This window comes from Sturnira hondurensis, unplaced genomic scaffold (assembly GCF_014824575.4).
Source record: "Sturnira hondurensis isolate 20B ecotype Veracruz unplaced genomic scaffold, ASM1482457v3 Scaffold0013541, whole genome shotgun sequence".
Lineage (NCBI taxonomy): Eukaryota > Metazoa > Chordata > Mammalia > Chiroptera > Phyllostomidae > Sturnira > Sturnira hondurensis.
This window is the reverse complement of record NW_028086172.1, coordinates 1,083,410-1,110,274: the sequence shown is the minus strand read 5'-3', so window position 1 is coordinate 1,110,274 and position 26,865 is coordinate 1,083,410. Positions and strand designations below refer to the sequence as shown.

At 36.2% G+C, this 26,865-nt stretch overlaps 1 protein-coding gene across 2 annotated transcripts in view; it reads left to right on the top strand.

Moving 5' to 3' along the window:
* The window catches only part of DACH2 (dachshund family transcription factor 2), a 469,220-nt gene that overhangs the window by 329,246 nt on the left and 113,109 nt on the right, over positions 1–26,865 (top strand). For both annotated transcript variants that reach the window (XM_037061876.1, XM_037061875.1), the window contains exon 5: positions 17,596–17,754. In XM_037061876.1, coding sequence (XP_036917771.1) covers positions 17,596–17,754 — 159 coding nt within the window. The remainder of the gene's footprint in view (positions 1–17,595; positions 17,755–26,865) is intronic.

Genomic DNA, 26,865 nt, shown 5'->3' with positions numbered 1-26,865 from the left:
CAGTAATATACCTAAAGAATAACCATTGTTAAAGTTTTCCAAAGTCTTAAAAAGACATTAGTGTTTTGTAAACACACCATAATGGGTTTCTATTGTTTGTTAACTGAGGCTGCTGAAACTGGAGCATCTCACCCACCTACTGAGGAAGTTAAAGGAATTCTGAATGAACCAGTTTGTAAATGAAAGTCTCAGTACCTAGTTGATTTATTTTCTCTTAAATGTCTAGTTTTGCACACAGTTCAGTCATACTAATTTGTATTAATGGGGAGATAGTATCTGAAATGTAGACCAGAGATGACTAATAGAACTTTCCATGATGATAGAAATGCTTTTCCATGTGAATACTTTTTCACAAGTGACTATGTATCACTTGAAATGCAGTTAGTATGCTTGAGGAATTGAATTTTCAATTTTATTTATTCAAATAATTTATACAGCAACCTGTGTCTAGTGGCTACCGTATTGGACAACTAACATAAAAATTAATAAAACTTTAATTTGGTGATTTTCAGGAAATGAGGATGCAACCATAAAGAGTCATCCTACTGGATATATGTGCCTGAATTGATAAATATTTGTTATTAGTACACTGTTTTGAAATAATTAATTGTAGCTTAGGTTCTTCTGTGAGTAAAAAAAATCAAACACTGAAGAAAGTGTTTATCTTCTTGCTACATCATTTTTATACACCATTTCCCACTTTATTACTATAGTTACATATTCTCAATAGATTTATCTTTTTCTCACAAGGAGTAACAACTGGGAGATACACAATGTTATTTTGTGGAAAACAAGACATAATAAGAATATTTTCAATGACAAAATAGAAAAAGGTACCAATGGGAAGACTGGATCTCAAAATGTTGACTTCCTGTGATAGCATCCATAACTACATACCCAACATGGTGTTTCTGTGGTACAAAGGGGGATCTGAGAATTCAGTTAATTAGTGCCTAAACATTTTAGTGGTTAGAGGTTTACTGAGTTGCCATTTCCATCTAGGAAGCCCAATAATAATGACAATAATGACTTTATATAAATATGTAAATTTTATCCTGGAAAATGGTTTTGCCAATCTCTAACAATCCCTTAGAGCTTGTTTGTAAAGCCAGCCCTGACTTTTTATTGAAAATTATCAAAAAGAATGCTCTTGGAAAACTATTTTCTTCAAATTAAAATCAAAGCTTCTTCTCATTGACTCTAAAGAGTGCTCTTGGCTTCTCATCACACTGAAAGGAAACACTGCCAAACTGCCATAAGCACTGGGCCATAATGAAGGTAAAATCAGTTTTGGATCGTCAATGTACTCAGGTTGGAAATAGTAGACTGACCTCAACTGGAAGCATGGAAATGGTGTGTGTGTGTGGCGGGGGATTATTCCCAAATATTACAGGTGCAGTAGTCCTATGTGATGAAGACATCTGGAGGCCCTGTTGAAACAACTTTACCAAACAACTAACTTGGTTATCAGGAGTAAAAAGTGAATTCTCAAGTTCTATGAAGTACAAGTGCTCTGGGAAGTGTGTGTTTGTCATTATGGCTCATTTGCACATACCTCACCAAAGAAAAGGCCAGGGGAACTAGGCCGAGAACACAGCTGTACAGGCGGCTGAACTAATTGCCTCTCCATCCTCAACCTCATTTATCTTCATTTCTTCCCAATTATACCAAATTATCAATAGTCTCTGTTGCATCAGAGTCTTAATCCCCTTTATTCAGGCAGCATTAGATAGTGGCAGATGAATTCTTGCAGGGAGTCAGGGTAAACAGCCATGAAATGCCACCTCTGGCAGATGGCATTGCTTACAAGAAATGTGACAAAACATTTGGAATTTGTAACTGGGCATCAATATGAGGATGCAAGCTGTTAATATTTTTTTAAAGATGATCAACGTGCTATATGGTAGCAATGAAACCCGTATTTTAAAGAAAAATACAAAGGTGCAGGTGTTCACATTTCAAAAGATTAATACGTTTTTTGATGGTATACTCCCATGGAGCACTGTGGCCATGAAATCCTTTTAGGCCATGATATTTTATGATAATAAATGGCCTATTTTCATCTGAATCAAGGTACACACCTTCTGTATTCAAAGGCAAAATAGCCTTTATTTTTCTTTCCAATCAAATAACAGACTGTGCAGTATTTGTTGTGTTGATTGCCAAATCAAAAATATGCTTCACAATTGGAAAACAAACTGAACAACAAAAAGAAAGCATATTACTGAGAAAATAATGTTTGGAACTGTTTAAAATTTTTACTTGGTAAAAGGAAGAATAAGAATTCTTTATTTCATTATTTACAGAGTATCAATAGAATTCTAAATAATTTCTTTTCATTTGATTAACAAACTTGTTGGTTTATAGAAACAATTACATAACAAGTATGTTTTTATGAATTTAACCTTTCAGTACCATATGTTCTACAGATATTATTACAGAGATGTAATGGGCAAAATGAATAAACAAATAAATAAATAAGAGTGACCTTTGGAATGAAATGGAAAATAATAAAATAGACTACCTTGGTGTATTTTATTATCAGGTCAAAGATATCTTTTACAATAATTAGTGAATTTATTTTTGGTCTTTTCTGTGGTTGAGCACTGCCTAAGGATGGGGTATCTCTTTCATCTTTATGTACACACAGGGTCTGGCAGAAATAAGGGCTGCTGGAGTGTGGTTGGTAGGGTAATCATATGGATGCAGTAATTTATAACTTTAATTTGAACATTTCACCTAAAATGGCCTATGGTGTGCTTGAGTGTGATATTGTTATGTTACAGAATGACATGCCTATGATTTTGTAATAAGAGGGGGGCATTATTTTTGCCAGACCCTGTACTAAATGCTGAATTCAATTAATGAGTGCAAATTAGACCCCTTTGGTCAGTGACAGAGAAGGGAAAACTGGACACAGCTATGGAGCTGTCAGCTCCCTCAGCATCCCAGGGTCCAGATGTCTGTGTCCTTTTCCACTTCTTAGGCTATGTGGGGGCCTTGGTATCTTATATCATCCTCCACCTCCTGCAAAGTCCTAGCTAAGTGACCTCCAAGAAATGTTCCTTCTCATATGAGTTTCTACAAAAATTTACATTTTGCACACTCTACAAAATATATCTGGTCCTGGCTGGTGTGGCTCAGGGGATTGAGTGCTGGCCTGTGAACCAAAGGGCTGCCAGTTCGATTCCCAGTCAGGGCAGATGCCTGGGTTGCGAGCCAGGTCACCAGTGGGGGGTGCGTGAGAGGCAACCACACGTGGATATTTCTCTCCTCTTCTTCCCTCCCTTCCCTCTCTAAAATAAATAAATCAATACAATCTTTAAACAAAAAGAAAGAAAATATGTCTGAACTATGTACACTGCATGAAATAAACAGACATGAATTGAGTCATTAATTGAACGTACAAACTAATCTCTCGTGTCCTTTACAAACTTGCTCTGGAGGCTCCTGAATTCGAAGCGCAGTTTCCAAGGCCACTTTGTATTGTGAAATGCCAGGTTGGGAAAGGTTAGGAAATCTGTGTAAATGCATAAGGATGTATGGTTCCCTCTACCTGTCTGTCTATGAAGGGCTCATCCCACTTTTTGTTTCAAGCTTGGACCTCTGCTGGTTTCTGTCCTGAAACATGAGAAAAACACATATTACTCCTGTAATGCCAGAGAAATTGTGCATACATGAAAACCTTTCAGATGCCTGCAGTTTTATAATAATCCCTTTGAAGCTAGTGTTTTTTTTTACAAAACTTGAAAAAGCTTGTTTTTACATTTAAAATATGGACTCTGCTTTTTGTGCCAGATGATGTCTTGTGTTTTTTCCAAATGGATTCGTCATGCCAGATTTTCAGCCTTGGAAGTGAAAATCTGCAGATTGGCCAAAAGCATCAGACATTTTTTGGCTATAAGTCTATGCTACCTTTGCTGCACTGCCAGGCCTAATAAGCAGATCCTGTGTGGTGTTCCAGTGCATACTTAACCTTTCATCCTCATGTGAATGAGTCGGAGCTTAACAGTGGTTGTATGTTGGGATTTAGCAGCCGGTAGAAAATACACAGAGAATCTCATACTAAATTATATTGTAGAGCTGAATCAGGGCTCGCATGTCGAAAAATAGCTAGTCTATCAATCATTTATAACGTTAAAACATACACATTTATGCAAAAGAGAGTCATTTGTTTAAATTCTACACCCTCTTTTGTTTTAGAATACCATACATGTCATAAAGAGTCAATTCAAAGAATTTAATTATGGTAAATATTCAATTTTTTAAGTTAAAAAATCTCAGGCCTATTAAATTGTATTACTTCTATTTTAAGGTCGGCTTTGCTCCTCCAAATCTTGTTAAATTTTGGAAATGAATATTGAACCATAACTGAAGGATTCTAGAACTTTTCTAAGTATTGCACTGCTCCTGGAAATCTAAAACTTGTTAAAGATAACTAAGGATTGTTTAGCCATTACTGCAGAATACATAATCATATTTTTGAAACATCTTCCTGCTCTGTATGTGTGTGCCATATTTTATTTCCTTTGAAAATGTATTCAAATGAACAATCTGAATTCAGAACAAATTAGCAGATATAGAATATGTATTTTTTTTACTGTCTATGGTGCATTGAATGACCATTTGGAAAGAAAATTAGTAGAATTTCTCCTTAATCAATTGAAAATTTAGTATAAACCTTAACTTCACTTACCATTATTTTGTTCACAAAATTTAGTGGCTTTTTCAACCAGTAAACTTATTTTAATTATTTATCTATGGCGACTCTTTTTCTTTGGTTTTAAAGTAGGACATTTTCTTCTTTTTAAAAATATTTTATTTATTATGTATTTTATTTTTTATTATTGTATTGTTGAAGTACATTTGTCTCCATTGTCACCCCACCATGCCCCCACCCACCCCACATCCCACCCTTGAACCTACCCCCTTTGTCCATGTGTCCATGTGTCCTTTATACACGCTCCTTGATGGCCCTTCCCCTATTATTCCCTATTACCCTACTCCCCCTTCCTCTCAGGTTACGGTCAGTTTGTTCATTATTTCAATGTTTCTGGTTATTTTCTATTTTTAGACAGGGGGGATGGAGGGAGAAATAGAGGGAGAGAAACATCAATGTGTGGCTGCCTCTCCCGCACCTCTACTGGGGACTGACCTGCAACCCAGACATGTGTCCTGACTGGGAATTGAACCAGTGATCCTTTGGTCTGCAGACCAGTCGTACTCAATCCACTGAGCCACAACAGCCAGAGCTTTGGTTTAATTCTTTACTGGTTGTGTGAACCTGGGCAAATTCCTTAATTATGTTACGTCCATGTTTTCTCTATGATACATGACTTACTATAGTACCTACCACATAGTGTTGTTGTAAGAACTAGATGAATTATTTCTGGCGCATATCAAGTGGCACATAGTAAGTGTTCAATAACTGTGATTCCCATATATATTAAACTTATATATTACAATTTTTATAAGTAATCTCCCATTACTGCTAATTATAGTTATAGTCAACAGAATGATAAAGTCCATTTATGAACCTCTTTGATACTATAAATAGTAACTCATAAGTCTTGTCATAGAAGTGAAAAATTAATTCTGGTCATCCACAGGCACTAAGAATGCAGACTTATTAAATGTTTCTTGTGACATTTATAAGTGTCATGTATTGTTATTGTTACTTTGATTTTATAATTATTTACTTCCTTTCTCCTAGTTCATTTCCTTCTTTCTATTTCTTTTCATTTTTTTAAGAGATGTGTTCATCTACCCTCTCCTTTTTTCCATCTAAATTAGATTTTGGTGTATTCATACTAATTCCTTAACTTAACTCTCTCTATATATGTTTCTTTTGCTTTGTATTGTTATACTCGGCTCTGTCTTGTATTTCAGTTTATTATTGTTTGAACAGCTTTATAGCTTTCTGTGATTTTTGGTCTTTAGGTAGAATCCCTAAAAGTGTCATCTCATCTCTCTAGAGCAGATTTTGTCCTTAAGTAAGATGATTGTTTTTTGCTGGTGAAATTCTCTTTTTCTCTGTTCCTGCTCCTTTCCTCTTCTTTTATTAAATTTCCCATTCATTTTAGAGTGACATGAAAACTTTTCTAAAAATTTATAATCTATTCTCTCTACCGACCTTCTTCTGATGTCAGTGCTTATTCCATGTTAGTGAATATGTGTCTATTATGGCTCTTCTTTCAAGAAATTCTAGGATTATCACCCACTGTCTGCTGGACCAACTCTGTCTCCTCTGTACAGAGAGAGAGAGAAAGAGGCATGTGCTTCTACTTCCTCAAGAGGGACCAGGCTATGCATACCTTTTTATACCTCACTCACCCTCCTTCATACACAAAGTTGTTTTGTGAAAAAATATATATGTACATAATTTGTGAAATGGCCACTATTTCCAGTATGTTTGTATCTGATTCTGAGACAAAGTTTATTTAGCTAATGTGATGTTTTTAAGAAGAAAAGTGTGGAGTATGCATTTAAATATTCAAAGGGGTGAGAAAATTTTATTGTGTAATTATCAATAGATTCCTTCACCTACATGGTGACAGGCATATTTTTTAAGTATGACTGACTTGACTGATGGACAGATTGGGAATTGCTGAATTAATGGGCACATTTGAAATTCTTGGCAAGGCTTGGCAGTGATTACATCTGCTGAACCACTTGATGTGTTGTTGGAAGTAGCCCAGTAAAGTCACAATTGGTGTGCTTGCTTTTCAGTACATACCTGACTATATATTTTAATGATAATACATTAAAATGTACATGGCCATGCAAACAAATGTACTAACTGTAAAAAATAATGGGTTTTTACCTTTGTGGGTTATTTATTTAATATTGGGTACACTGGTGGTAGTATCATTAAAAATATATTCTATAGACAAGTTGATGATGTCAATAGCTAAAACATTCACTTTATTTTTTATATTCTAAAATAACTTAAATGAGCCCTGGCTGGTGTAGCTCAGTGGATTGAGCGCAGGCCTGCAAACCACACTATCACAGTTCGATTCCCAGTCAGGGCACATGCCTGGGTTGCAGGCCAGTTCCCAGTAGGGGACTCATGAGAAGCAACCATACATTGATATTTCTCTCCCTCTCTCCTTCTCTTCCCCTCTAAAGATAAATAAATAAAATCTTAAAAAAATAAAATAAAAAATAAAATAACTTAAATGATACTTAGCACGTAATATAGTTAGATATTGTGTTAAGTGTTTTACATGTTCTTCTTCATTCAATCCTTACAGCAACTACATTGTAGGTAGATAGTATTATATCCATATTAAATATCAGGAAAACTTTGACTTAAAGAGCTTAAAGAGCTTTAGTATCCTTTCCAAAACTTAGACCTATTAATTGGAGAAGCCAAGTTTTCACCCCGGGGCTGTCTGATGCTATTTCAACTCTGCCATTCTACTTGGGGGAAGATAAGGCCTTACCCTCTTTGTTTTGCATCTGTCTCAATCTGCTGCTGTTTTTCATAGACCTTTGCCTGTTGACAACGGCCAGGCAGCTAAGGTCACTGTCACCTCACCTCTCCGTGGACCACATGTAGGCAGCTGAAATCCCAACGAGAACAGTTGTTGTATGAGTGGTAATTAATTCTGCTCATTTGCTAGGAAAGGTCATGCTGGCTTCATTTTAAGTTTCTGGGCAAAAGGAATTTTATTGTTTAAAGACTATGGTTGCCCCCAATAATTTTTAATAGTTGTAAAGACTACTGTGGCAGGTAGTCTTAATAATTGTAGGGATGATATTAATATATGTATATTATACATATTAACCATTTGTATATATATGCTAATGTATCTCACCATTGAGAGGGGCTAAAAATCACAAAAGATGAATTATTCTGCACATTCATGTGGCCAGTCTTATCTGTTACTTTTATGTTGAACTGATTAGCTTCAAACATGTGGATAATTTGGTTAAATTAAAAGTGTAGTACAAGTAGTATTTAAATTATGTAAATGGTAGGCTTATAGACCATAGATCTAGTGTGTAAGAAATGAAAAATGAGGATTGTAAAAAATTAACATTGTGAATGCATATTTTGAGAGGATTTTTTATTGTATCCTTTAAAGTTTTTTTCCTTTGAGGCAGTTGTCTGAAATCTTTTATTTATGCTCTCTATCAGGTAAATAATGAGCATGCTTTTATCATGCATAGTTGAATTATGAGCTATAGACTATGCACATAAGATAGAAATGAAATGGTGAGATTAAAATTAAAAAAACACAAGATTTTGACTTACTGGATTCTGTTGATTAATTATATAACCACTTTTAGAAGTATAGTATTAATTTCAAATGGAGCCATGTGATTAATATATCTAATTTGACAACCTTGACAATATTTTTACCTCTTATGAAGGTGACAGAGAGTTCCTACAAGTAAAGAAAGTATCAGCTCTGCTCTTTTATTGTGCTCATTGGTCTACAGTCTGCAGTTGTGTCATGTTGTCCATTAAGAACTAGTTGAGTTAAAAATAAATAACATAGCCCATTAATCCACTCAATTGCACAGGCATAGGCAATGCCACAATGAGGGGAGATGTTTTGAGAGACCAGGGGTGCCCCTGGCCAGCTCCTTGCTCAGCTGTGAAATCCCACTTTCCCTTTGCCATACATCAAACACTGAGCTGGTGGGGCATCACCAATGATTGTATCTTCAGTACTAGTTACACATCATGCTGTCCTCACTGCTTAATGAAAATAAAAATGGAAACTGCAATGTCTTGCTCCATCTGTACAGATCATCTTTTGTATTTTCAGGGCTATGCAGACTTTTTTTCAGAGACCTCTAATTTAAGGTCTATTTCACAGGAAAATATGTCACAGCTTATGAATTACAGGAACATTTTCTTTAAAATAAATCCTCAGCATTTATTGTCAGCAGATGATGTTCAATATTTCAGAGCTATGACAGGAAAAGATCAAAGATAGATGTGGGTATCATGTGATTATATATTACAAAGTTACTTGATAATATGGTTGTCATTTAGATAGACCACATGCTATTAAGGGTGACAGATGGAACTCGAATTCAGATAACAAAGTACTGTGAATGACTTGAACTTGTATTAGTTTGGGGGGACCTTTCAACTTGTATTACTTACAATAGCAAGAAATTAATCCAAACTTCAATAACTGTCCTGTCACACATACACACACATACACGCACAGAAAAACTTTGATATTGGCCACAGTACACAGTTTCTATTAAATTGAAGGATTTTTTAAATAATGGCTACAAGAAACACAAAAGTATACCAGGACAAATACAAGGACAGCTAAAAATATGTGGAGTTCATACGAGAGTGATTAAGATAAGTTTATCAGTTAGAATTGCAAAATAGCAGCAGGTAGAGAACCCAATTTTCTTCTGATGTCAACAGTGAAAATTCCTTTTAATCAGAATCTTTTTCAAGTTATATGCAAACCAATGATCTGCAAGCATTTCCTCAACCTTGTCATCCCACCCAGCAGGTCGTATAGGGCAGCACTGTGCCTTCATTACATGTGATTCCATTCCCAGTATTGATGAACTAATCTTCAGATCCCAATAATGCGACGTTCAGGTTTTACCCATTGTGCTTTAAAGTGTCATGCAGGGAACATGCTCATCTTGTGGCATTTTAATTTAGAAACAAATGTACTGGGACTTTGAGCTTTACATTTTTGGGGGGAAATATGTCAGCCTAATTTTTAGAATGATATATGCATTAGGTATAATTTATTTCAGTAAGCCTGTGGTGAATGCTTAATTTTAATAATTAAATATGCTATTAAGCAATAGTTCCCCCATTAAATGCAGTTATACACTCTGGCAGTAACTATTCATTTTTGAAACTTTTGTACTTGATTCCACACCCTTTAGGGTGGTAGTGGTGATGATGGTGGTAGTGGTTGTGATGATGATGATGATGGTGGTGGTGGTGGTGATGATGATGAAAGTGTTGGTTATTTTCTCCTAGTTTAAATGATATTGATGATACATTGATAGAACAATGGTAGAACATGCTGGTCTGCATTCACTGTTCAGTGTTTATTGTATGTCAGCTTTATGATCATGGCGACAAAGGAATTCTTCTGTCTGGATACTGTTCTGCTTAATCCAGTCTACTTTTCCAATTTTCCTTTCTGATAACCCACCATCTTCATTTTGGTTTTTGATAGCTTATTTTTTTGGCAGGAGTGGCAAGGGTCCCATGGAGAAGAAGGGCCTAGAAGTAGAGAAGTCATTTAAGAGGCTCTTGAGATAGTAAAAATGAAAGAGGAGTGAGGGTACAACTGAATCAGTGGCAGTGGGAATGGAAATCAAACCAATGCAAAGTGGACTCCAGGACTTTGGCCATCTTAGCAGGAAAAAAAAGTGGTACACACATGGCCGTGATCCTTGTTCAACAGAGACCCTTGAGGGTGGGAACTCTGTTATCGCTCTGTACTCCCAATACCTGAGAATAACACATGACACAGTTTAAACAATTGAATTATACAACTGCCAGATATAGAGAATAAAAGAGCTAGACCCCTTTCATTGATTAATGGTCAATTTAGTTTTGAATATGTTCAACTGAAGATGCTCTAGTAAACTGTTTTACTACAAACTAACTTGTAACTCATACTCTGGAATAGCCCTATCTAATAGAATTTTCTGTAGTGAAGGAGATGATCAATGTCTGTACTTTCCAGTATGGTGTTCACTACCTGTGTGTGAGTTTGGAGCCCTTGAAATGAGATTAGTGCAACTGAGGATCTGACTTTTTCATTTGATTCCATTTTAATTTGTGAAAATTTAAATATAAATAGCCACACAGAAAAAGTAGCTACTATACTGGGGAGTGCATCCTAAGAAGCCCATCTATGAACCCCTATTGCACCTCTGAGGAAACTTGAAAAAAAGACCTCTTCAACAGTATTAGATGAATACTTCTTTTTTATTTTCTATAAGTATCTGTTGAAATTTCAGATAAGCTGCATGTTTTGCATTACTAGTCTGGATTGATCTAGAATATGGCTGAATGTACAATTTTGTGAATGCATATAGGAAAAGTGACTCAAAGTATAATATGAAAAGGCTTGTAGATTTTGGCACCTCTGCACATATATTCTGAGTTTGCTCTGTCTCTGTCTCTCTCTCTCTCTCTCTCTCTCTCTCTCTCTCCCACACACACACACACACACACACACATGCTATATTATTATTCAGAGAAAACAATGAAGCTTTTGCTGCTTTACTTATGACTTAATTTTTTACTACCAAAGGCTACATGATGTTTAGATTCATCAAGCAATGTGCATTTAGCTGGGACATTAGGTAAGTAAAATACTGTATGAATAGGAAAATAAGCTTGACTTAGGCCATATGTTACAGAGATTGCTTGCATCGACTTCTTCCCATTTGGCTGCTGGCTCTGTGCCTTAAGTATATACGACTATTGGAAATATGGTCAATTTAGGTCGATATTTTCAAATAATCTGAGAAACGTGTTCAGCCTTTCAGAAGGCTGAAAGGAAGAACAGCTTGTTATAAATAGTCATATATATTTTCCACAGTCAAGTGTTTTCCAAAGTCAAGCCCATAGTTTTGGATTTGATAACTATACTTCCTCATGATAGGTAACTTCTACATTTGTGCTTATTAATTTATAATAGCCACTCCTACTTGATTGCTCCTCTTCAACTTCAAAAGTCACATTCATTTTGAGTCAGAACACAAAGATCTAACCACAGAATGCTTATTATGGTTGGTTTGTGAAAATATGAAACCCTTGTATATGACTTGTTTCAACTCAGTAGTCTTATAAATTCACACCCACAGAACGAGTAGTTCATGCATCATATTGATGATTACTTCCCCTAAGGGAACATGATGAACACTGCTTATAAAATTATCCCAATACCCTTAACTGTGATATCAATGTTTTATCAGCTTCCTTTACTCATTCTTAACAGCAAAGTACACATGAAATAGAACTAGAGGCACAGAAACATGGAACAGACTGACAGGGACCACAGGGGAGGTGGGAGGGGGATAATGGGGAAAGAAGGGGAAGAGAACATGTACAAATGACCCAATGATCCATGGACCACAGTGTGGGATTGACTGAAGGTGGGGCGGGTACTGGACAGAGGAGAGCAGGGGAAAAAATGGGACAACTGTAATAAAACAACAATAATAAATGATTAAAAAAGAAAGTGAGTCCTAGTACTCTGATAATATGAAAGTATTAAGGTGCTCAGTATTTGTACTTAGAGTCTTACTGTTGGATTTATTTTATATCCATTTTCAATATTTTGGAATCTGGGCCTTTTAGGCCTATGATATTATTATTTTGAAACACAGTATTTTTCATACATTTCACAAACCTGACTAGAGTGAGCATTCTGTTGTTATAATGGAGGTTGGAAGAGTACTCATAAGGCAAAATTTTGGTGAATTAAAATACTGCCTTAGATCCTACTCATCTTATGCTCTTGCTCCTTTGGAAAATATTATTTTAAGTAAATGGACAAGAGGCAAGATGGCGGAGGAGTGAATGGAAGCCACACTAACCTCCTCCCCAGAAATAAATGCCCTTTCCATCTTGGAAGTTCTGTGTATCTATTGTAAAGACCCCGTGGTTCAGAGGTCTCTGCCCTCTGGCCACTTTTCCCACAAAGAAAAAGTATCAAACATAAGCAGTCCTCTGAGAAACATATTTTACAATGGGCTTTAAAGGAAAAAACATATTAAAATTGCAAAGTTACTAGTTTTTAACTAAGGCAACAGATGTTTATTGAATGTGTTGTCAAATTCATATTTCTATATAGTTTATCACTTCATTATTCTTACACTGATTCTAATTAGAAATATGTATTTCTAATTGCTTGGACTTGTAAAAATGTAGTTCTCTATAGTTTTATCATTGGAAAAGTTGAGATTAGACTAACTGATCATCTGTAGAGTTAATGTAATAGTATCTATACTATTTATTTCATAGCTTTAGCTTTTCTAAACATTTAACTAAAATAGTGATAAGTAGTTAGTATGGATAAGCTGAAACGATTCAATTCTTTAGAATTTGCTGCCCTTTTTGCATTATCTTTCTTGGCTTAGGCCTGTATTGGGTTACATTTATAGCTAATACCAAGTTTCTTGAGGTAAAGATGAACACTTTGATGAGGGTTCTCTATCTTTGCTAACCCACTGCTTACTTGGTTTCTTAGACATGCCCTGTAGAGATGTTACACATTTTTTTCTCTTTATGAGAGGGACATCCTCACAAAGCTAGTATGCTGCAGCTCAGTAAAGGGTGCATGCTCTAGTGGTATGGACTGAATTATTTCTGTCCAAAATTTGTATGTTGAAGTTCTGATACTCAGTACCTCAGAATGTGATCGATCATATTTGAATATACCCTCTTCCAAAATGTGTTTGAGTTCAAGTGAAGCCGTAATAGTGGCCTTAATCAAGTATGTCTGGTGTCCTTATAAGAAGTTGAAATTTGGACATACAAATGGACACCAGAAATGCGTGCACACAGACCTGAAAGGCCCTTTAAGGACACAGGGAGAAGGTAGCCATCTGCAAACCAAGAAGAATGGCCTCAGGAGAAACCAAACTTGATCTTGGACTTGTAACTTCCAGAACTGTGAGAAAATAAATTTCTGTCATTTAAACTACCTATTCTGTGGTGTCTTAGTCCATTTGGGTGGCTATAACAAAAATGTCATAGACTAGGTGGCTTATAAAAACCACAAGTTTCTTTCTTATTATCCTGGAGGCTAGAAACCAAGGTCAAGGTGCTGGTAGATTACTTGTCTGCTAAGGGCTCCCTTCCTAGTTCATAGACAGTCATGTTTTGTTTTTTCTCTGTGTCCTCACATAGCAGAAGGAGGCTCAAGAGCTCTTCGTGTCTCTTATACAAAGGCACTTAGCCCATTCATGATCTAATAAACTCCCAAAAGTCCTCACCTTCAAATACTATCACATTGGGGATGAAGATTGAACATATGAATTTTGGGGCACACAAACATTCAGTCTAGAGTTTATGGTATTTTTTTATAGCAGGCTCAGTGAACTAACACATTTAGAGATGGATGGATAGATAGATAGATAGATAGATAGATAGATAGATAGATAGATAGATAAAAGATAGAATAGAAGCATACATAGATACATAAATACATACATACCTAGATAGAAAAGGCAGGTGGATACCCAAGCACTTCACATAGTAGTAAAAAAAAAAGGATTGATACTAGATTAGTATAAATATCTTAAAAATATATTGTCAGTTGTAAGGGCAATGGCTGTTATTACAAATTGGCAAAGGGGAATGGGACAATGCAAAATTTGGGGCTACAAAAGCTTCCAAATAGAGTCATAAGTCAATTTGCATAAACTGACTTAAAACTGGTAACAATTTTAGGTCAAAAAACAAAAATGTGTCCTGAAACGCCGTGCCTTCTAATGCAAATATCAAGGAAGTCATGCATTCCTTAGTCACTGACTTTATACACAGTTGCCTTCAGAGTGTCGGAAGATTTCTCACACCCATATGTGGTGGAAAGGGAAATGGCCAGTACCCTCCTTTATCATGTTTACCTCAGTAGTTAGAAAGATGAAAGTTGGTCAGAAAAGTTCATCTGAAGCACTCATCAAAGCACACATAAAAACACCTTGAAATTCTTCTTTTTTTTTACATTGTTAGGTTTTTTTAAATTGTTCTTCAATCCCCATTTCCCACTATTACTCTCCTCCTGCCCCATCCACCCCACCTCCCACATTCAATCCCCCCCACCCATTGTCTTTGTCCTTGGGTCCTTTATACGTGTTCCTTGATGACCCTTCCCCGAATGAGGTTTTAAAAAACATTTCTATTTTGGTTGATTTTGAAAATCTGATTATAATACATTAGGCTAATTACCCACACTACCATTTAATATAGAATGTGGAGTAAAATAGTCTCAATTTATCAAATAAATATGGACCTAGTCTTGGCCCTAGTATTTCTATATGCTGTTTTGCTGTGGTGGCCCAATACCACTTTAATATCTGAGATATATTTTAGTGTCTTCTAAATGCATCTTTCTTTGTTAATGTTTTGCTTATAATTTTATAAATTACAGTTCTGTAATGGTAAGGTAATTCATATCTTGGACATAGTGCTAAAATGATGGAGTGGTTCCATTTCTGTTCAACAATTGGTCTTTTGATTTTTTGCACTTTCTGATAGTAATCATGTTTATTGGCCCAATGTTACTATAAAGAATTATAAGTGTTGCAATGCGGTTACTTGCATCATTTATTAAAATATCCCCCTTTCCCCCACCGTTCCTGTTCATTACAGCATAACAATGTCTTATTGATTTTAATTGGAATTTCAAATTTTTGAATGCTAATTTATGTCAATGCACCAGCCATAAATTACCTCCCTGCTCTTAAACAGTGACTATAGAACAGCAAACATCTGGACAAAAAGAACAATTGCTATAATCATAGGGTGTTGCATGTTCTCAATGAACACACCAAATCTCAGCATGATTAAGGTAAAGATTTCTGGTCCATTGAGCCAGTACATCAAATTCAACCAAAACCTAAGCTTCCACACATGGACACTGAACAGCTTATTGCAGGAACTGAACCGTTAACTATGTATTTCTTCCCCATTGGATTGGAAAATCTTTGTCCACATAGCCAAGAGCAGGTACCCCTCAACCTTTACATATGCTGTTGGAAAAGCTGGTGTTTCCTTCTCTGGAACTCCTCAAACTGCAGACTGGCCAAGACCCCCATTTTTGGATTAGAGATAGACTTTGACCCAAGGATGTTTGAAAGAATCCTGAGAAGGAAGTCGATTCCAAGATCTGGCGTAGGTAGAAAGGTTAAAAAAATCTAGCAATGATTCTAGCAGGTCATTTGCTTAAATAAATTTTAAATCTTCAAGAAGGATACCAGTTGGTGCTGAAAATATTTCCTTAAAAAGTCTTCTGTGATCTCGCTTATATGTGGTATCCAGTGAACCAAATGCACTGGGAAACAAAACAGAACCAGACGCATGGACACATGGACAGACCGACAGCTGTCAGAGGGAATGGGGGAGGGGGCCTGGATGAAAGGAGGGGATGGGATCAGCCAGAGAACATGTATGTGTGACCCACAGACAGATGGCAGTGTGGGGACAGCCAGAGGGAAGCAGGGGAGGGAGACTTGGAGGAGGTAGGGAGGGAAAAGCAGGGAAAATGGGGATGCCTGCAATTGTGTCAACAGTAAAAATAAAGTTAAAAAATAAAAATAAATAAAAACTTTGTGTAAATGTGGTACTTGAAAGCAAAAGTATAAAAATTTTCAACCTTTTTGATTCAGAAATCCCACTCGGAGGCATGCACTGATTCTAAGGAAACAATTCAAGTGAATATTGTTATGGTGTGTAATGTACAATAGTGAAAACAAAACCCTGAAACAATCTCAAAGTCCGATGTTTGATAAATTATAGTATATTAAACTCAGTAGACTGCCATGTAGCCACTACAGGTTGTAAATGCACGTATTTTATGGAGTGCCCAAGATTCCCACGGATAAATCACACTGTCTGCAACTGAAGTGACTGGAATTCAGCCACATTCCTCTCTGTTTAAAGTATTTTCCTTAAAAGTAGGTGTGTGGAAATCATTTTGTGGTTGTTTCCTGTATTGTTTCAAGCAATTGTTCTGTCCCCACGGTGAGCTCAGTGCCAGATGAAATAGCTGTTCCACTGTAGGTCACTGTGATAGTCTGCCTTTATGTACATGTTACTTCACTCTCTATCATGGCTCATCAAAGTAAAGTGCAATTTCAAACTGGGGAGCCTTGGTTTTATATTTTATCCAGCTTTATTCTGTACAAAAACCTGATGTGTACGAAGAGATTAGCTTTTGGAGGGCTCGTTCTGAGAAAAAAGAACTGATCATTTTGTTTCTGAATACCTATTTTTGTATGTTATCATGCTCTTGTGAATGAGTGTGTTCTTTTTCAGTGAACAGCCAATGCTATTCATTAAAATACAGTACGTGTATTTCAGAGGGTTGGAGGCAGTAGTGGTCAGTTAATGGCCTTCAACGGACAAGTGCTCTCAAGACCTGTTCATTATGATTCTAGATTTGTTTAGACTGCCTGTAAGGCCACTGGGCCTACATTATTAGTGAGAGTTGTTTAGTCTTTTCAGAAGCAGACTACATTCAAGATTATTGAAAGTTTTTTCCTTTTTTTTTCAATTTTATGTATTTATTTTTTGAGAGGGGAAGAGAGGGAGACAAACATCCATATGTGGTTGCCTCTCGCATGCCCCCTATTGGGGACCTGGCCTGCATCCCAGGCATGTGCCCTGACTAGAAATCGAACCAGTGACCCTTTGGTTTGCAGGCCGGCACTGAATCCACTGAGCCACACCAACCAGGGCTATTGAAAGTTTTTCAAGCCATCATAACATGATTTACCTATATTTAATAATAACTTTATAAGAAGTAACATGAATAATTATAACCCTAAAAGAGGAAATTTTAACAAGCCATCTCCTGGAAGGATGTCAAATTACAATTTGTTCATCTGACTATTTTTCAGGTGGAACTGAATCCTCGTGGGATAAGGATAAGATGCAGTCTCCTCTTGCTGCTCCTGGACCCCAACCTGGAATTACTCATGCTGCCCTGGCTGGCCAGCCAGGCCTTGGGGGTGCTCCGACCCTCAATCCACTGCAGCCAAACCACCTGCTGACCAATAGTATGTATACAGTCCTCCCAAAATTTGGTGTGCTACAAAAAATACCATACACGAACCAATGGAAACCTTGGGCCATCAGGGCTAGTCTGTTTCTCCCCAACAGGATTTAAAATTTTAAGTCTAAAGGGTACATAAAGAGGGATTGAATGGCAAGGGTAGGGGCTCAGCCATGGTTGTGTGGTATCATGGCGAGTACTCTGGACTCTGAACCCAGGGAAAGTGGAGGGTTTATAGCATTGAGATGATTGAAAGGTCATGTAGCAGAGCAAAGATGCCTCAGAGATCATGTAGCAGAGTAGTTAAGAATGTCAGCTGTACTGATATAAAAGTGGGTTGAAGTTCCACATCTTTTGAATTCCATTATCAGTTTTTGACTTTGGAGACGTCACCTCATTTTACAAGTCTCAGTGTCCACCAATAATACAAAGTAGGGTTAAAACATACCCACTTGTTATAGTCATTGTGAGAACTAAAATAAAGAGAAAGAAAGGAAATGCTGTTAGCAGTGAGTTACATATAGTGAGTACTATATAAATATAACTATTATTATTATTCCATAAACACACTACTGCTAATATCTACAAATTCTGGTTTAGATAATGTTTTTAGGAACTTCAAAGCTGGTCTTTTACACATTGCTTGACTAAAATCCTACTTTTCTTGTAGGAAATCTGAAGAAGGGGTCCATTATTTCTTTTCCTAAGCCTTTTGTTCTCTCACTAATGTCTAAGATTAAGACAATCAAAGATTTGTTAGATATTTTAATATGATGTCCCAAATCTTAATGAAATTCATCAGTGGCTAAGTTATGGTGTCTTACTTTAGAGAGGTTTAATCTCAAAAATGAAATCTCCCATAAAAATAGAATGTCAGTTAAGCAAAGGCAAATGAAATGAAGGCCAGGACAGTTATAAATATTATGTTATGAGAAGTAAAACGAAGTACTGATTAAGGTAGATGTGTTTGTTGTAAAGGACGGAAACTTGGAGGACTCTCATTTGTCTTGTAGAGAGTAGAAACAGTCACTCCTGTCCTCATAATAAGGCAAAAAGTGGAATCAACAGCTCTTTTAAATCCATCTCAGGTTGAGTTCACTGGGAACAGCTATCCCCCAAACTGGAGAGATAGGGAGATACAAAGAATCAGCATGTAGGGAGCCAGCTTCATAGCTGGAGCATGACAGACGCATTTAAAGGGCAATTGAGCAAAGGCCTGTGAAAATTTGCCTTGTGCTTCTGGCAGGGGGAGAGGAAAAGTAACCATATCAAAATGTGCCCAGTGCATTATCTTCTTAACAAAGGCCTTCCCTCAAAGGAGATTATTTTAGTAGAGCTGAAACTGGTTGGTTTCACCAGAGCCTAGCTGACCCTGGGGGAAAGGATATTCTAAACTTGTAGCAATTGATGTGAAGGGGAGACACGCAGTTCCAAACATTTGAGTTTTCTTCCTGTGCAAAGAGAATTACTAAACTTCAGTCCCCTCTGGCCCTCCTGTCTCACCTAAGAAGGGAAAAAGCTGAATAGCACTTGTGAAAGTTACAGCCCAAATATACTGGCTTTCTAAGTGGCTGAGATGAATCATAAAATTATAGAATGCTTATCCTTCCCACATTCACTGTTACATTCATTGTAACAGTGAATTAAAACTGAAGGAATTGAAAGGCTCTGTTTAATACGGATTCTCCATGGAAAATGAAAGACAGCAGTGGTATGGGGCAGGAAACTATAGCTACTAATACAATAGGTGTGGCAATCAGGGCACACAGACTAATTCTCAGGCAGATGAACACAAAACTTCACACTAAAGACTGTCTACCTCAGTTCACTTCCCTCACCACATTATTACTGGCTTAAAAAAATTTAAAGTTATGGCAAACAAATCACACAGCATGAAGAAATACAGCAAATATCAGAACCAAAATGAGATAGAGCAGATGTTTTAGAATGATCTAACCTGGAATTAAAAATAATTGTAATTAATATACTAACAGAATGGAAAAAGTAGAAAATGCACAAAAACAGATGGGAAATTCAAGCAGAAAGGTGGAAATTCCAAGAATCAGGAGGAAATTTTGGAAATCAAAAATTGTCCAACAAAAAGAAGAATGCTTTTGATGGGCTCACCAATACACTAGATGTGCTTAAGGAAGTAATTAGTAAGCTTGAAGATATGTTAATAGAAAGCTCCCAAATTGAAAAGAAAAGCAAAAAATGGAATAAAAGCAAACAAACAAAAAACAGAACAGAATATCCAAGAACTGTGTGGCAATTATAAAATGTGAAGCATGTAACAAATAATGGGATACCAGAAAAACAGGAATGAGGGAAAATAATAGAAAAAATATTTAAAGTAACAAGACTAAAAATATTTCTGAAATTAATGAGATACATAAAACCACAAATCTAGGAATCTCTCAGAGAATACTAAGAAGGATGAATATTCCATTTCTATGCAGATTATAATCAAACTGGAAAACATTGAGAAGAATATACATGCACACACACATATATGTACACACACATGTGCACACACATGTGTGTTCTCAATGAATACATGCCCACATGTGTGTATATGTACATATATATGTATATGCATATATGATCTGCATAGGAGTGGAATATATGTGTATTCCACTCCTATGCAGATCATACTCAAACTGGAAAACCAAAACCAAAAAGAATATCTTGAAAGAAGAGAAAAAAGCCCTCCTTACCCATAAAAGAACAAAAATAAGAATTACATGCTACTTTCTCTTCAGGAACCAGGTAAGCAAGAGTAGAGTGATATAAAATACTTAGTGTGGAAAGAAAGAATATTCATTCACCTAACACTCTGTATCTAGGGAAACATTTTTTTAAGTGAAGAAGAAATAAAGACATTTTCAGCAACCAAAAGTTGAGGGAATTTGTACTTGTGCCAGCTGATCAGCCCTGTAAGAAATGTTAAAAGAAGATCTTCAGAGAGAAGAAAAATGATATAGGTCAGAAACTTGGATCTATGTAAAGAGAGGAAGATTGTTAGAGAAGGGATAAATTAAGGTAAATCTACAACTTACAAAGTGTAAATCAGGAATAAATAGAAAATTTGAATAAACCACATTACTGGTAAGGACATTGAATCAGTAATCACAAGTCTCCCAAATAACAAAATCCAAAGACCAAATAGCGTTACTGGTGAATTTTACCATACATTTTTAAAAGATTTAAGGCCAGTCATTCTCCAACTCTTCCGAAACACTGAAAGGAGGGAACATTCCCAAACTCCTTTTATGAGGCAAGCATTATCCTGATATCAGTATCAGAAAAGGACACTACTAAAAAAAAAACTATAGGCTGATATCTCTGATAATAATAGATATAAAAATTCAATAAAATACCAGCAAACTGAATTTAGTAGCACATTAAAAGGATTAAGGGGGATTTATCCAAGGGATGCAAGGATGGTTCAACATATACAAATCAATGTGACATATTACTTTACTAGGATGAAAGAAAAGAATCATTTTATTATTTTGAAAGACACATAAAAAGCATTTGACAAAGTTAAACATCTATTCATGATTTTAACACTTAACACATTAGGCATAGAAGGAACAAATTTCAACATAATAAAGGCCATTTATGGAAAGCCCACAGCTAATACACTCAACAGTAAAAAGTTGAAAGTATTTTCTCTAAGATCAAGACAAGGGTTTCCACTCTTACCACTACCATTCAACATAGTACTAGAAGTCCTAGCTAGAGATATTAGACAAGAAAAAGAAATAAAAAGTATCAGAATTGAAAAGGTACAAGTAAAATTTGTTTCTACTTGTAGATAATATGACTTTTTATATAGAAAAATCCTAAAATTAGTAGAGTTTCTATACATGAACAAACAAATATTCTGAAAAAAAAACTATGTAAGAAAATAACCCCATTTACCATAGCATCAAAAAACAGTAAAATACTTAGTAGTAAATTTAATCAAACAGGTAAAAGATTTCTACTCTGAAAACTACAGAGTATTGATGAAAGAAAATGAAAAAGACAAATAAATACAAGGATATCCCATATTCATTAATTGAAAAATTAATATGGTTGAAATGGTAATACTACCCAAAGTCATCCATAAGCCATTTGGAAATGCACCACCTATCAAGATTCCAATGGCTTTTATTACAGAATTAGAAAAAAACACTCCTGAAGTGTGTATGGAACCACAAAGACCATGGATAGCCAAATATATTCTCAGAAAAAACAACAAAGTAGAAGACATCACATTTCCTCATTTCAAGCTATACCAAAAAGCTATAATCATCAAAACAGTATGGTACTGGCATATAAACAGACAAAAATACCAGTGAAACAGAATTGAGAGCCCAGAAATAAACCAAGCAAGTATATATTGCTAATATTTGACTCTTTAATAACTGGTGCTAGGAAAATTAGATATTTGCATATGAAAGATTGAAAATTGATCTTAATCTATACCACTCATATAAATTATCTCCAAATGGATTAAAAACTTAAATATAACACATGAAATCATAAATCTCCTCAAAGAAAACTTTGACAAAAAACTGTCCTTGACATGGATGTTGGTAATAATATTTTGGAAATCACTCCTAAAACACAAGCAACAAAACAAACAAATGGTACTACATAACACTAAAAATCTCCTACACAACTAAAGAAACCATGAGCAAAGTGAAAAGCAATCTATGGAATGGGGAAAAATATTTGCAAGCCATATACCTGACAAGGGCTTAATATCCAAAATATATAAAGAATTCCTAGAACTCAATCCAATTTAAAAATCAGCGAAGGACCTGAATAGGTATTTATGCAAAATATATATATATGAAAGTACATGAAAAAGACAGTCAACGTTACTAGTCATTAGGAAGATGAAAATTAAGACCACAATGAGGTATCATTTCAATCTGTTAAAATGGCTATCATCAAAAAGACAAGATAACAAATGCAGACATGGATATGGGGAAAAAGGAACCATTGTGCACTTTTGGTGGGATTGTAAATTGGTAGCCACTATAGGAAAACAATGTGGAGGATCCTCAAAAAATTAAAATAGAACAACAATATGATCCAGCAATTCCACTTCTGGGAATATATCCAAAGGAAATGAAATACTAACTCGAAAACATATCTGCACCTTCATGTTTATATCAGCATCACTTATAACAGCCAAGACAAGGAAACAACCTAAATGTTCATTGACAGATCAATGGACAAACAAGTCATGACACACACACATGCACACACACTGTAATGTTATTCAGCCATAAAAATTTGGGACATTCTGCCATTTGCAATAACGTGAGTGGACCTAGAGGGCATTATGCTAAGTGAAATAAGTCAGAGAAAGACAATAACCGTGTGATGTAAATTATATGTGGAATCTGAAAAGAAAGAACTTCTAGAACTTCAAACCACCCCTGTGGTTACCAGAGGTGGAGGTGGAGGAGGAGGAGTATGGAGAAGGTGGTCAAAAGGTACAAACTTCTGGTTATAAGATGAGTAAGTGGAAATGTAATGTACAACATGATGCTGTAGTTTAGTACTGTATGATATACAGGGGAGTTGTTAAGGGAATAAACCATAAGAGTTCTCATCACAAGGATATTTTTTTCCTTTTTTTCTTCTTTCTTTTCTTTTTGTTGTATTTCTATGAGTAGGTGGATAGCTGAACCCACTGTGGTGATCATCTCACAATATGTGAGTCATGCAGGTCACATGTATGCCTTAAACTCATAGAGTGATGTGGGTCAATTTTTTGTCAATAAAACTGAGGAAAAGGTTTTTTTTTGAAATATTTTATTTTATTTATCTTTAGAGGGGAAGTGGAAGAGAGAAATATCAATGTATGGTTGCCTCTCGTGAGTCCCCTGCTGGGAACTGGCCTGCAACCCAGGATTGTGCCCTGGCTGGGAATTGAACCGCAATCCTGTGGTTCGCAGGCCCGTGCTCAATCCACTGAGCTACACCAGCCAGGGCAGGAAAAGGGTTTTAAAAATTAAAAAACAACCAAGGTAAATTATATATATATAATTCTTTTTTCAAAATTTTATTTTTATTTTTATTTATTTATTTACTTAATTATTATTCAAGTACAGTTTTCTGTCTTATATTGCCAACCCTGCCCAACCCCCCCCCCAGTGCTCCCCACCTCCCTCCCATTTCCGCCCCCACCTAAGTTATTGTCCATGTGTCCTTTATACTTGTTCCTGTGAATTCTTCCCCTTTTCCCCTGTGATTCTCTCCCCTCTCCTCTCTGGTCCCTGTCAGTCTGTTCTGTATTTCAGTGTCTTTGGTCATATTTTGCTTGCTTGTTCGTTTTGTTGTTTAGATTCCTGTTAATGGTGAGATCATATGGTATTTGCCTTTCACTGCGTGGCTTATTTCACTCAGCATAACCCTTTCCAGTTCCTTCCATGCTGTTGCAAAGGGTAGGACCTCCTTCTTTCTTTCTGCTGCATAGACTTGATTGTGTAAATGTACCATAGTTTTTTGATCCATTCATTTACTGATGGGCATCCAGGTTGCTTCCAACTATTGGCTATTGTAAATTGTGCTGCAATGAATATTGGTGTGCATAGGTTCTTTTGGATTCGTGTTTTGGGGTTCTTAGGATGTACTCCTAACAATGGAAAAGCTGGGTCAAAAGGCACGTTCATTTTTAGTTTTCTTAGAAAATTCCATACTGTTTTCCATAGTGGCTGTACCAGTCTGCAATCTTACCAACAGTGGATCAGAGTCCCCTTTTCCCCACACCCTCTCCAACATTTGTTGTTTGTTGCTTTGTTTATGATGGTCATTCTGACTGGTGTTAAGTGGTATCTCATTGTGATTTTAATTTGCATCTCTCTGATAGCTAGTGATATCAAGCATCTTTTCATGTGTCTCTGGATCCTCTGTATGTCCTCCTTGGAGAAGTGTCTGTTCAAGTCCTTTGCCCATTTTTAATTGGGTTGCTTGTCTTCTTTGAGTGGAGTCGTGTAAATTCTTTGTATATTTTGGAGATTAAAACTTTGTCTGAGGTATCATTGCAAATATGTTTTCCCAAATAGTTGGATTTGTTTTTATCTTAATGCTGTTTTCTTTTTTTCTTTTTTCTTTTTATTTTTTTATTTTTTAATATAATTTTTATTTAATTCTTGTTCAAGTACAGGTTTCTGTCTTATATTCCCAACCCTGCCCGCCCCCCACCCCATGCTCCCCGCCACCCTCCCCTTTCGACCCCCCACCCTTAGTTATTGTCCATGTGTCTTTTATACTTGTTCATGTGAGTCCATTCCCTTTTCCCCTATGATTCTCTCCCCTCTCCCCTCTGGGCCCTGACAGCCTGTTCCATATTTGAGTGTCATTGGTCGTATTTTGCTTGCTTGTTTGGTTTGTTTAGATTCCTGTTAATGGTGAGATCATATGATATTTGTCTTTCACCGCCTGGCTTATTTCGCTCAGCATAATGCTTTCCAGTTCCATCCATGATGTTGCAAAGGGTAGTAGTTCCTTCTTCCTTTCTGCAGCATAGAATTCCATTGTGTAAATGTACCATAGTTTTTTGATCCAGTCATTTACCGATGGGCATCTAGGCTGCTTCCAACTCTTGGCTATCGTAAATTGTGCTGCTATGAACATCGGGGTGCATAGGTTCTTTTGGATTGGTGTTTCAGGGTTCTTAGGATATACTCCCAAGAGTGGAATTGCTGGGTCAAAAGGTACGTTCATTTTTAGTTTTCTTAGAAAATTCCATACTGTTTTCCATAGTGGTTGTACCAGTCTGCAATCCCACCAACAGTGAACTAGAGTCCCCTTTTCCCCACAACCTCTCCAGCACTTGTTGTTTGTTTCTTTGTTTATGATAGCCAATCTGACTGGTGTTAAGTGGTATCTCATTGCGGTTTTAATTTGCATCTCTCTGATAGCTAGTGATATCGAGCATCTTTTCATGTGTCTCTGGATTCTCTGTATGTCCTCCTTGGAGAAATGTCTGTTCAAGTCCTCTGCCCATTTTTTAATCGGGTTGCTTGTCTTCTTTGAGTGGAGCCGAATGAGTTCTTTGTATATTTTGGAGATTAAACCCTTATCTGAGGTATCATTGGCAAATATGTTTTCCCAAGCTGTTGCTTCTCTTTGTATCTTGATACTGTTTTCCTTAGCCATGCAGAAGCTTTTAATTTTGATGAGATCCCATTTGTTTATTCTTTCCTTTATGTTCCTTGCTCTAGGGGACGTATCAGTAAAAATATTGCTGCGTAGAATATCTGAGATTTTCTTGCCAAGGCTCTCCTCTAGGGTTTTAATGGTTTCACGGCTTATATTTAAGTCTTTTATCCACCTTGAATTTATTTTGGTGTATGGTGTAAGTTGGTGCTCAAGTTTCATTTTTTTGCATGTAGCTGTCCAGTTCTCCCAACACCATTTGTTGAAAAGGCTGTCTTTACTCCATTTTATGTTATTGCCCCCTTTGTCGAATATTAATTGACTGTAGAGAGTTGGGTTTATTTCTGGGCTCTCTGTTCTATTCCATTGGTCTATGTGCCTGTTTTTGTGCCAGTACCAGGCTGTTTTGATTACAGTGGCCTTGTAATACAGTTTGATATCAGGTATTGTGATCCCTCCTACTTTGTTCTTCTTTCTCAAAATTGCAGCAGCTATTCGGGGTCTTTTCTGGTTCCATATAAATTTTTGAAGTGTTTGTTCTATGTCTGTGAAATACGCCATTGGTACTTTAATAGGTATTGCATTGAATCTGTAAATTGCTTTGGGTAGTATGGACATTTTGATGATGTTAATTCTTCCAATCCATGAACACGGTATATGTTTCCATTTATTTGTGTCTTCCTTGATTTCTTTCTTCAGTGTTGTGTAGTTTTCTGCATACAGGTCTTTTACCTCCTTGGTTAGGTTTATTCCCAGATATTTTATTTTTCTTTTTGCTATATCGAATGGGATTTTTTTCCTGATTTCTGCTTCTGCTGCTTCATTGTTGGTATACAAAAATGCCTTTGATTTCTGGATATTAACCTTGTATCCCGCTGTTATGCCAAATTCATTTATTAGTTCCAGCAGTTTTTTGGTAGAGGCTATAGGGTTTTCCATGTACACT